This window comes from Rhinolophus sinicus, linkage group LG12 (assembly GCF_036562045.2).
Source record: "Rhinolophus sinicus isolate RSC01 linkage group LG12, ASM3656204v1, whole genome shotgun sequence".
Lineage (NCBI taxonomy): Eukaryota > Metazoa > Chordata > Mammalia > Chiroptera > Rhinolophidae > Rhinolophus > Rhinolophus sinicus.
In genome coordinates this window covers 46,443,184-46,455,653 of record NC_133761.1, presented here as the reverse complement: position 1 = coordinate 46,455,653, position 12,470 = coordinate 46,443,184, and the positions used below count along the sequence as shown (strand labels likewise).

Genomic DNA, 12,470 nt, shown 5'->3' with positions numbered 1-12,470 from the left:
CTTTCCGGTTTCACGCTTTTCCTCACCGCGTTTCTGAGAGGCACTGCTCTCCTGGTGGTTCTCCTTCCTCATCTGCTGCTCTTTTCAGGCTCCTCTCCTGACTCAGGGATGCTAACCCAGGGCTCAGCCCTAGTCCCTCTTCTCTGCCCCTCTAGACTCATCTCTAGGCCCCCACTGTTGTAGTCCTGTCACTGCAGAAAGCCCTGGACAGCACTGCCCTGGGGGTATGTCACCCATCTAGTCACATTACAGTATACCTGTGTGCCTGCTGATGGCCCCAGGTGACTCAGCGCTTCCAGCCTCCCCACCTGAGCTCCAGGGGGTATAGCCAACGACCTACTTGATATCCTTGACCGGGTTTCTCAGAGCCCTGTCAAAGTTAGCATACAGCTAAAACGGAACCTTCTTTTCCCTCCCGTCCTGCTCTTCAGTCAGGCTTACCTGTCAGTGAGCTGCACTACTCTTCACACAGGCTTAAAAAACGTTAGTCTCTATGGGGTGAGGGAGCAGGGGGGAGTAGAGCAGGGGAGGACAAGCAGAAAGGAGACTTCCATTCGTAGGGAGAGACTGTTCCAGGGACACTTCTGTTTCTTCTTTCCACACCTTACCTCAGTCCCTGAGAAGCAGGAGTGAGTGGCTTTTCTCACTCTAGTCATTTTTAACTTCTCCTTTTTTCTCGCACTCAGTATCCAATGCATCAAACATACACTAATCTCAGTGCCTAGAGTGCTCTTTTCCCAGATTTCCACATGAGAATTTCCTTACTTCACTCAGGTTTTTGCTCAGATATCACCTCTTCAGACATTCTTTGCCCACCCGTCTAAAGCAGCATTTCTGTCTCTCTGTCCCTTTTTCTGTTTTACTTTTCCCCCATAGACTTAGTACTCCCTGATGTTACAGTATCTGTTCTTTCTGTGTTTCTACCCCCCTAGAATCCATGTGGGTAGGAATTTTGTTTTTGCTCTATACCAAGTGCCAAAAATAGTAGCTGGCGTATAGTAAATGTTCAATAAACATTTGTTGAATTGAATGGCATATTGATGAAACATCTGGTGACATCAGACTGGGAGGAGGTATAGCTGATACATTGTCAGTTTTTCGCTTTTTGTTTTGACCACTCATATTTTATATTTTACCAATCACTGTATTAGAGAAAGTAAAACCTACCATTTTATGAGAAGGTCATTTATATGATTATAGGCATTTTGTTATACTTTTCATTTGTGGTAAATTTTAAAAATATAAAAAATTCTAGTAATGTTGGGATTAAGTTTTATTTATCATGGCATTATAGCAATAGTTGCATTAAAAGTTGAAAATTATAGTAATGATGATAAAAAACTTGGCATTATAAAATGCCAAAAGTAGTAAGTCAGGGTCTGTGGACTTAGGGAACTCGTGACCTAGGGGATAAGACTGTCATGTAGATAAGTAACTGCAGGGTGTCCATGTAGTTTGGAAACAGAGGCAAATGTTATATATTTAATGCCCGTAAGGGCATCTTCAATCTATTAAAAAACACTGTATTTCCAGACTTTATGGACACTCCGTTGTTATAGGGTGATAAAACCCAGAATCCAGCTGTGTGTGAAGAGTGCTGGCAGAGTAAAGGAGGGCACAGCCGACTGTGCTGGCGACAGAATTCCGAGCTTGGACGCAGTAAAACTCCATGGATACCCAAGCTGGGCTTTGCAAAATACAGAGATAAAGAAGCCATGCTAGTGTAAGAGCATTAGAGAAATCCCTCCCCTTGGCCTAGAAATGTCTCTTGATAAGAGAGAGAAACAGACAGATCCGGTTGTCTGTCAGCTTTCACTTCTAACGGCCACGCCGAGTTAGCTGGAGTCCACGCAGCATCGCGGACAGCTGGCGCCTCCTGTAGCATCCAGGCTACGGGTGCTAGTCGTCGCAGTTCATCTCTGTCCTCATGATCCGATTGAGAATTTCCCCTTCCGTAATGTTAGCGTTAAAATATGTGTGGATGGTTTGGATTCGCTCAGAAGGCAGCAGGAGCAGCTACGGAAGGTGTACTGGGGACTCCGTCCCAGGGCTGTTCCCTTAGGTTGGGCAGTCGATGTACTGGCCGTGCTGCTTGGTGAGCACAGTGGGCGAGTGGGACTGAAATCTAGCCTGTGCTCTGAAAGCTGTGTGCCTGGGGTGGGGCTGCACCAGTGGGAAGAGCTGATTTTCCTAATTCACATGAAGTCCTGTGTAGTCCAGTGGCAGCTCTGTCCCCTTTCCTGCCCACTTTGTCCTCAAGTGCCAAGATCAGTGTGTGGCACAAGAACTGTTTGCAAGATGAAAGGAATTCAAGACAGTTCTCTAGATTTGAGCCTTTTGAAACAATTAAAGATCATTCTGATAAAAAAAAACTTGTGAGTAAAAATAAACTTTCATGTTTGCCTTATAACTAGAATAAAGACATCTTTTTCATGCCTTGGCTTGGTAAAATCTATGGAGAAGAGGGAGACAGGTAACGAAAGAGAAACATCTTGTTGCTATCATGGTAGTAGGAATTTCTTCTTTAGTGTTCTAGAAATAGCCTGCATTGTATCGTACACAAAAGATTGGTTCATTTAAAAAATTCAATAAGGATATGAAATTTAGTGGTGGTTTTATTCATTGTTTGGTTTTAGTATATTCTGAGTTCTCACATGTTCTTGAATACCTTTCACTCTTACAGAAAGTAGTAACTCAGCTGTCCATAATATATAGATGCTATTTCACTGCCTCCTAGATTCCAGTGTTCAGAAGACTGATATTGGTCTGATCTCCTTCCTTTATATTTAACTGGTGATTTTCCTGGAGGTTGTTAGTTAGGCCCTGGGAGCTACAATCAAGTTGCCTTATTCAGATCAAATACGTTCCAAGACTCCCGGTCACGACCCCTTTCTTGAAGCTCCAGGCATTTTTGGTGTGCTCTTGAGATCCCAAAATTCACTGGCTGACATGAATACGGGCCACTGGTTTTTTAAATTATTATTTAAATTAAATTATTATTTAAATTAAATTATTATTGTTATTAAATTATTATTGTTATTATAGTATTATTATTTTACAAAAGTTTATTCTTAAATACATAACAGACAACACTTCATTCTAGCTATAGGTGACAACAGGTGTTACGGCAGGGAATCCAGATGTTAGAACGGGAATGGAATTAAGGGTCACCATTGCCCCAGGCACAAGGCACTTTTTGCCAGATTTCTATTTAAAGACTTTTATTGGGGAAGGGGAACAGGACTTTATTGGGGAACAGTGTGTACTTCTGGTACTTTTCCAAGTCAAGTTGTTGTCCTTTCAATCTTAGTTGTGGAGGGTGCAGCTTGCTGGCGCATGTGGGAATCGAACCAGCAGCCCTGTTGCCCAGAGCTCGCGCTCTAACCAACTGAGCCATCCGTCCGCCCTCAACCAGATTTCTTAATTCCACCTGTGGCCAGAGGGTACTTCCCCATGGCATTTGCTTTTAGCTCCTTGAGTTTTTTCTGCTTCTCTTTTTGCTTCTTCTTGAATGCCTCATTCTCCTCATCCATCTCCGTGGCCTGCTTCCTGGGCTGCTTCAGGGGCTTCTTCTTGCCACCTTTGCAGCCGGACATGGCGCCTGCTGCCCCTCACCCAGACACTGCCATTGGAGGTGGAGCTCCCTGTCCCACCTCTGAGCCTTAGGCCACGGCTTTCTATGTCAGAACTTTGTTAAAGTTATTTATGTTTTACTACTATTGCCATTGATATGTCTTTTTTTTTTTATAGGCGAAGCTTAATTCTAAGAATACTTGTTTCATCTAGTTCATGAGCTCAAATTATAAAGACTCTAAATGTTACAGAAGTGTTGAAAGATTGGTAAGTATTTACTGTAATAAATATTAGCAGTCAAAATACTTGCTTTTGTTTAAAGCTCTGAAACTAAGTAGTTATGTGATATTAATTAAACCCCAAAGTAAAAACAGGGGAACTTTCCATCACTGGAGATGGATGCGTAAATTGCGGTTTATTCACACAATGGCATGTGGCATAATGGAATGGCTTAAAGGAATGAAAATAATGTTGAGAGAGAAAAGTAAAGTTATAAGAGGATATATATAGCATACTGTTTATATAAACTTTTAAAATAGATAAAACAATGCTGAATATTTTTATGGCTATAAACGTAAAAAAAATATAAAATATGTGTGGAAAAGATAACAACTAGGGAGGGGAAGAGCTGAGGATGGGGTGGACTTTCCTATACAATGAAGTTAGATTTCTTTACACACATACACACACACACACAAACACACACACACACACACACACACACACACACACGTGTACCCACAAACTGACCTGAGCCACAGCACAGTGTTATTACTTGCTAGATCTGAGTATTGGCTATAACCTCGTGTTTATATAAGCTTTGTACTTTTCTGGGTATTTGAAATAGTTTTTAAAAATCTTTTAAAAATACCCTGCACTCATCTTTTCAGTTGGCATTCAGAAAGTCTGAAAGGCATTCAGTTAAATGCAACATTCCTGCGAGATGAATAGGAAGAAATGAGTATTTCTTGACGTGCGCAGCCCAAGCTCGCCAGCACCTACCCGTGTTCTGTTAGTACCGACCAGTGCAGTTAGATGCCGGGGAGGTGTGCGAATACTGGATCGGAGAATTCACAGGTTTTACTTGTAGACCACAGAGTTTTATGTCTGGACATTCCAAGAAATCAATAAGAGTACAGTAAGAAGTTTGGACATATAATTACTGTATCAAAATAAATCTACTTCCCATAGGCCTCGTAAATGCCACTTATCTATCCTAGTTAGACTATATAATGGAAAGCAAAATCCCATTCAGAATAATGGTGAAAACTGTAAAACACTTTGGAAGAAACCTAACAAGAAATGTATAAACCCTATTATATGAAGTAACGCAATTTCTACTTCAAGGAAATAATAGGATAAACATACAAGTAGTGTAAGGATGTTCAGTACAGCTTTGTTTATAATAAGAAAAAACTAGAAATAACCTAAATATTCAACCATGACAAATTGGGTACATAGTTATAATACATCTATATAATCAAATATATGTAATATATACATGCCGTGGAATGCCATGCGTTAGGAGAGTAAGAGAGCTCGTGTGAAAAGCTTTCTAAAATATCTATATGAATCAAAGCAGGTAATAAATCACTTAGATATAATACCCTATTTATGTAACTGTATGCATTTTTATGCACGTTATAAAATCAGGGATGACGTCCATTCTGCATATATTATAATGCTTTTCATTGACATGGCATCTTGTGCTTTTAGGAAATAGGATTGAAATTATTTCCTCATTAATTGTCACATCTAAAAATTCATGTTAATTTCCATTATCTTAACTGTGAGGAGATTGGCCCTAATTATCACCACCATTTTTCAGTTTTCACATTTTAGTGTTTCTAAAGCTGCAGTGGGCCTTGCAATGGATGATGTCTTATAAGCACCGTCAGCAAGCTGCGCTTGTGAAAGACTTGTTCTTGCTGCTCATGAGCGAACTTGCTCATAGCTGTACACATCAGCACTTCAATAGAGTTGCATTGTTGGTACTATATCTGATGAGTTTTAATGTTTCCTGGTTGTTTTCTGAAACTTGCTGCTGATCCTATCTGGTTAAGATCAAGAAAACACCAGCACCACCACTTCCAGAATGATATCAGCATCTTTGGAAGAAAATCCCAAGAACAACAGAGTAGCATTCTTAAGTGTTACATTATGGATGGTCTTGATGGCCTAATGGTGATACTGTATGGAAAATTCTAAGTGATTAGAAAGCATTGTGCGATAGTTTAATTGGCAGTGTTTTTTTCTGTTTTTAGTGGTACACTAAATAATTATGTATTTAAAATCAGTGACACGTTAGGAGAAATGTTAATAAAATTGGATAAATAGGGACTGAATAAATTAGGTTATTTGATTTATTAAACAATTTTACTTTAAGAAAGCTTAAAAGAACCAATATTTTATGTAATAGAGGTTATTGCTGCATTTTGGGATAATGAGTGAGTACATTTTATTTTTTTAATACTTTTTTGTCTTTTTCTTAATGTCCAGTAATATTAAAAAGAATGGTATTTGTTGTACTGAAAAGGGGATTATTATTGTAATAATACCCAGAATCCTGATAGGAATCCAGGAATTAAACCATCGGACCCTAGAATGAATAGGAACCAAAGTAGTATTGGGAATTTCTTTGGTCTCCCCCCCTTTCATGTTTACCTGCTTCTCTTTGCATCTTTTTGGTTCATTTTCACCCAGTTGGCTTCTTCTCAGTCTCAGCTACCTCATCATGACCACTGGAGGCCCATCTGTATGGGACTTGTTAGCACATCAAGTCTGTCCCTCCAGTCAGATTCCTATGAGAGAGAAGGAAAATCTGACCGGCCCAATGCCCCTTTGCAAGCTGCACCACACAAGTCACATCTAGCAGCCAGCTTGTTTGTTGGCTGCTCCTGGATCAGGTGTGCTTCAGGTGGTTAGGACCCAGAGACTGGCTGGGCCTCTCGGACGTAAGCGTAAGCGTAGTGTGTGGCCTGCTGCCCTCTCAGCAGACCATGGGGAGGGCTTCCCCCCAGAGTGGGTGAAGGAAGACTACACAATACACATCTTATTACATTTAACCTCTCCAGGTTAAAACGTTTTTAAAGGTTACTGGATGTCTGAAAATTACTTGTAGTCCTAAGATGAAACTATTTTGAAATTCTTTGGGTAATTTGTTGTGCATGATTTTTCCTTTCTAAATATTTATACATTTTTTCTTTATATTTGTGTTTTCCCATCTCTTTTGTCTGCTTTACTTTACTATTTTCCTTACTCTTAAAATGTCACCATTGCCCTTTGTTTCAAATGTGTAATAAGAAACAAAATGGCATAACTTCAGCTGCTAGAAGTCTTCAGTTTTTATTCCCCTGGAGGTAAATCCCTCCCCCACCTCCATTAATTAAACTCTGGTGTTTGGAAATGTCAGTGATTATCAGTTCTGTCAAGCGAAAAATGTTCATATTTTTAAAAGATCCATGTGTCTTTTAAAACATATAAAGCAAGAATATTTTATTTTTGTTCTGCAGTGAGGCTGTTTAAGACGGAAAGTCAGAATCTACCTGATCTGCCACCACTCACTGGTATTCTCATTCTTGGTTACGCTTGGGTGTTTCACACCCAGCACTAATTTCTGCCTGCACAAATATTTAAGGAGCACCCGAATAGGTCAGAACTATGTCTAAAAATATTATAGGGTGAAGTACCAGTGCCCAGGAATTTAAAATCAGTGTTTAGTTAAAAACAAACAATAAAACATCATAGTTTTAAATGTAGATTTTTGTTTTTCTAACCTTTTTTTTTTTTGGTACTATTTATTTTATAGCTCGGTCATGAGCATCGACAGTAACTCTCTGGCACGTGAATTTCTGACGGATGTCAACCGGCTTTGCAATGCGGTGGTACAGAGGGCGGAGACCAGGGAGGAGGAGGAGGAGGAGACACACATGGCAGCCCTCGGGCAATACCTCGTCCACGGTCGAGGATTTCTGTTACTTACAAAGCTAAATTCTATCATTGATCAGGTAACATTTTCATATCAAATAATTTTTTCATCAGCATATTATAGTTAATTATAGGTACATGAATTTGGGGTTACGTAGTTTCTGAGAGTCTCTCTGAGATAAAGTCCTATCTCTCACATCACTCAAACAAGGTAGCCCCTTTATGACCGTATTATTTATTTGGATACTTTTCAAAATGTCTAAATATCTTAGAATTATTAATAGCCTTGTAAAATGGTTTCATATATACTATGTTTTTTATCCTAATATCAGTTTGAGATAACTATGATTATTAGTAGAGATACAAGATTACAATTCAGTGACACGTTAGGAGAATTTGCACTTTCAATAAACATCAGATATGTTTTTGAAAAGTTTAGTGTAAATTATATTTAGGGAGCTTGCTAATAAATGTGAAGTGAAAATAGAGAATCCTTTGTGTGAACTAATAATTAGTGAGTCCTTTAGCTTCTGTCTAGCTTTTGTACATTGTTGTGTTTGCTTAAAGTACAGTACAACCATATGGTATTGTGCTGATTTCTTATTATAGAATTAATAGAATTTTAAAGCAAGTTGGGACTATAGAAATGTTTTCATCCAACACCCTTTTGTAGATGAAAACCTGAGATGCAAAAACATTAAGTAACTCAGACAAGGTTAACCTGAAACCCAAATGTAATTTATACCTTTATTTCATTTTAGTGGAACACAAATATTTATTTTATGAAAGAAAAACTTCACCATCTGCTTTCAGGGGGCTAATCAACGTGGTTAGATAATATTTCAGTTAACTTGAATTGAAAGATAATAAGGTCGCTCTAGCACCAATGTGACACCCATATTTAAACATTCTAAATGTTACTGGCTTTACATGGACACTTAACCATTGTTATATTTCTCTACTATGAAAGCATGTTTCTAATAAACACATATGTTGGGTAAATACAGAGACTAAAATATTAAACTGTTTTTAGTGTAAGCTGAGGAACCTAACAAATATAAGGAAGCATTTATTCACTGTGGTGTCCACCTGTCATGGACTATTTCAGAATACTTGCAGGTTTATGTATCTTTACTCTTTTTCATGGATATGCCCTATTAAATGTGTGACTAAATGTAATTTAAGTTTGATATATGTGTATGTCTTTTCTATAAATAAATGAAAAATCAGAAAAATTTATTTGTTAGACTATGTGTAGTGATTTTTCTTTTGAAATTGTGATGATTTAATATGCATATCATGCTCTGTTCATCTTTTTACCCCACCTTAGAACAACTCAGTGTTTTCTCTCTTTTAAAGATACTATATAAACAGCATCGGAAATATCAAATACCCAGGAATAAATCTAGTAAAATATGTACAGAAACATGTATAGAATTCTATAAAACATTATTGAGAGTAACTAAAGAAGACCCAAATAAATGCAGAACTACATAATTTTCATGTATTGGAAAAATCACTATTGTAAAGATATTTGTTTTCTCCAAATTGATCTGTAGTTTCCAAAGTAATCCCAATCAAAATCTCAGTGACTTTTTCTTAGTGATAGCTTTACTGAGATATAATTCACATATAGAGTTCACCCATTTCATGTACAATTCAGTGGTTTTTGGTGTAGTCACAGATATGTGCAACCATCACCACAGTCAATTTTAGAATATTTTCATCACCTCAAATAGAACCGTTATGCTTTATACCTGTCATGCCCCTATTTCTCCCATCCCCCCTCAGCCCTGAGCAAACACGAATCTACTTTTTGTCTCCGTAGAGTCTATGCTTTCTCTTTTAAGTCATGAAACATCTTTTAATATATTATTAAATGATGGAAATCGTTCAAGTCATAATTGAATAATATGTCTTCCTATGGTAATATTTTTTAATCCCCTGTCTTCCCCTAGTCACTTACTGTTTCGGGATATCTATAACAATGATAGTAGTAACTGTAGAAGTAGAGGAGAGTGAAATTAATAGCCTTTTTAAAAATAGCACTTATCAATATTTAACTGTTTAAACCAGGGAATGGAGATTGATCATTTGGATCTTAAAGGGGGAATTTAATTGCACAAAATTTAATTATTTAAGGCGGAATCAAAACACTAGATTCAGAGCCTACATTTCAAGAGGAACTTTAGCTCTTGTATCTGTGCTTCTCATGAGGAGGAGCGTTTGTTGGGCACTCTGGGAAAGAAGCAGTTGAAGCCCTCGCCCTTCTTCTGTAGTCCATTGGTTTAGTAATCAATATTTAATATAAGGAATTAAACAGGCTTTATTGACATCTCATTTACATGTGGTAAGTGCACAGATGATAAGTGTCTATTTGGATGAGTTTTAACAAATATATAGAGGGTGCCAAAAACTGTATATACATTTTAAGAAAGGAAAAAACTGCATTAAAATTTAACGAAAGATGAATATAAGTCACGTGTATACATTTTTTGGCACCCCCAATATACACCTATGCAGCCCCCACCCACATCACTGTCTAGGACGTTTCTACCCCCTAGGAAGTCTGTCATGCCTCTTTTCAGTCAGCCCCTCCTGGGGCTCCCTACAAGATAACCACTGTTCTGGTTTCTACCTTCCGAGTGGAGTTCTGCTTGTGCTAGAACTTCACATAAACGGAATCATTCATATGTGCTTTTGTGCCTCAGAGTCACCCATGTGGCATGAATCGGCAGCTCACTGCTTTTTGTTCTGATTGGCATTTTGTTGTGTGAATACACCACATTTTGTTACATCCACCTGCTGTTTGGGTTGTTTCCATTCGGCTAGGACGAACAAAACTGCTGTGAACATTCTTATAAAAGTCTTTGTGTAAATGTATTTTCACGTCTCCTGGGTAAATAACTAGGCATGCAATTGCTGCGTCAAAGGGTAGGTGTTTATGAGAAACTGCCCAACTGTTTCAAAACGGTTGTACCACTTCATTCTCACCAGCACTGTGTGGGAGTCCCGTGCGCTCTGATAGCCTGTCGACATCCTCTTTAATATTGGAGCCTCGCTAATCCTCTAATCGTGACATCCTCTCTAACATTTGGTATTGCCAGGCTTTCCAGTACTAGCCGTACTAAGTGAATATGAAGTACTAGCCATGCTAAGTGAATATGAAGTACTAGCCACTAGCCGTACTAAGTGAATATGAAGTACTAGCCATGCTAAGTGAATATGAAGTACTAGCCATACTAAGTGAATATGAAGTACTAGCCGTACTAAGTGAATAGGAAGTATTAGCCGTACTAAGTGATAGGAAGTACTAGCCATACTAAGTGAATAGGAAGTACTAGCCGTACTAAGTGAATATGAAGCATCTCTCGGTGGTCCTCGTTCTCTGACAACTGATGATGTTTTCATGTGCTTCTGGTCATTTGCATCTTTTTTTGTAAATGTCTGTTCAAGTTTTGTGCCCATATTTAAAATCAGGTTGTTTGTTTATTATCCATTTGTGGTAGTTCTTTATACATTCTGGATAAAAGTCTTTGTTGGATTGTGAATATGTTCTTTATGGCTTGCTTTTTCATTTCTTAACAATGTCTTTAGAATAGCAGATTTTTTCTTTGGGGAATAGTGCTTTTTGTATCCTAAGAAATCTTTGTCTTACAACCCCAAAGTTGCAAAGATATTCTCCTATTTTTTCTTAGGAGCTTTTTAGTTACTGTTGTTGCTTTTAGGTCTCTGATGCATTTAGGATGAATATTTGTGTGTGATGTGAAGTAGGAGTTCATGGTTCCTGTCTGTCCTTTCTTCCTGTACAGTTTACCTGGTTGTTTCAACTTTTCTCCTTAAAAGTCTGCTCTTTGCCCCACCGAAGAACCTTGGCACCTTTGTTGAAAATCATTGGCTGTATATTTAGGGTTTATTTCTAGACTCCATTCTGCTCCACTTATCTGTCATGTGTTCTTTGGCTAATCCCACACTGTCTTGATTGCTGTGGCTTTTATAGTAAGTCTAGCAATTAGGTGGCCTAAGTTCTTCCACTTGTTCTTCATTTTCAGGAATGTTTGACTATTCTGGGTCCTCTGCATTTCCATGTAAATTTTAGAGTGGACATCAGCCTGTGTCTGTCTTCAGGGGGAAAGCATTCAATATTTCACCATTAAATGTGATGTCAGCCCTAGGTTTTCCTTGGATGCCTCTTATCAGAATGAGGAAGTTCTCTTCTATTCCCAGTTTATTGAGAGCATTTATTCTGCATGAATGTTGGATTTTGTCAAATGCCTTTTGTGCATCTATTGAGACTTTCATATTATTTTTCATTTTTATTCTGATAATATGGGTGAATTACGTTGACTTTCTAAATTTTGAACCAACTTTGCATTTCTATGATAAACCTCATTTGGTCATGATTTATTACACACAGACATGTTAATCTAGTCTCAGGAAAAAATACTCTGCTTAAATTGCAAAAAAAACACATTCTTCTTAATGGTTAAAGATGGCAGAGTTGAAGTTTATTCTCAGACCTTTACAAGTTTTTTGAAAGACACTTTGCCCAGCCTAAAAGGTAATAATTATCTTCAGTTTTAATCTTAGCACCGGAATCAACTAGGTGGATGACTTTAGTCAATGACTTAATTGGTCCAGATCTCAGTAGCCTCATCAGTAATAGAAGTACATCTAGTTGGATGACTTAAAAGCTTTCTTGCAACGTGAAAATTATTTGTTACCATGTAATATTTGATTATGTTGATTTCTGATTTCTTCTGTACCCTGATTATGAATATACATAGCCTAATTCTGATATCATGAGTAGAAAATTGCAATGATTTATTACTAACAGAATATACCAAAATTGCACTAATGTACACACCATGTATTATAAATACTACTTTAAAAAATTTCAGTGTATGTAATTGCCATATGTGTTCACACTCTGTGAATGCTCCATAAAGTTGTTACTTATTTTGCTGAAT

General features: G+C 37.8%; 1 protein-coding gene across 5 annotated transcripts in view; it reads left to right on the top strand.

Annotated features, from left to right (window-relative positions):
• Positions 1–12,470, top strand: part of LYST (lysosomal trafficking regulator) — a 171,071-nt gene that overhangs the window by 30,979 nt on the left and 127,622 nt on the right. For all 5 annotated transcript variants that reach the window (XM_019746974.2, XM_074316725.1, XM_019746975.2 and 2 more), the window contains exons 2-3: positions 3,751–3,840; positions 7,382–7,580. In XM_019746974.2, coding sequence (XP_019602533.2) covers positions 7,389–7,580 — 192 coding nt within the window. In that variant the 5' untranslated portion in view covers positions 3,751–3,840; positions 7,382–7,388. The remainder of the gene's footprint in view (positions 1–3,750; positions 3,841–7,381; positions 7,581–12,470) is intronic.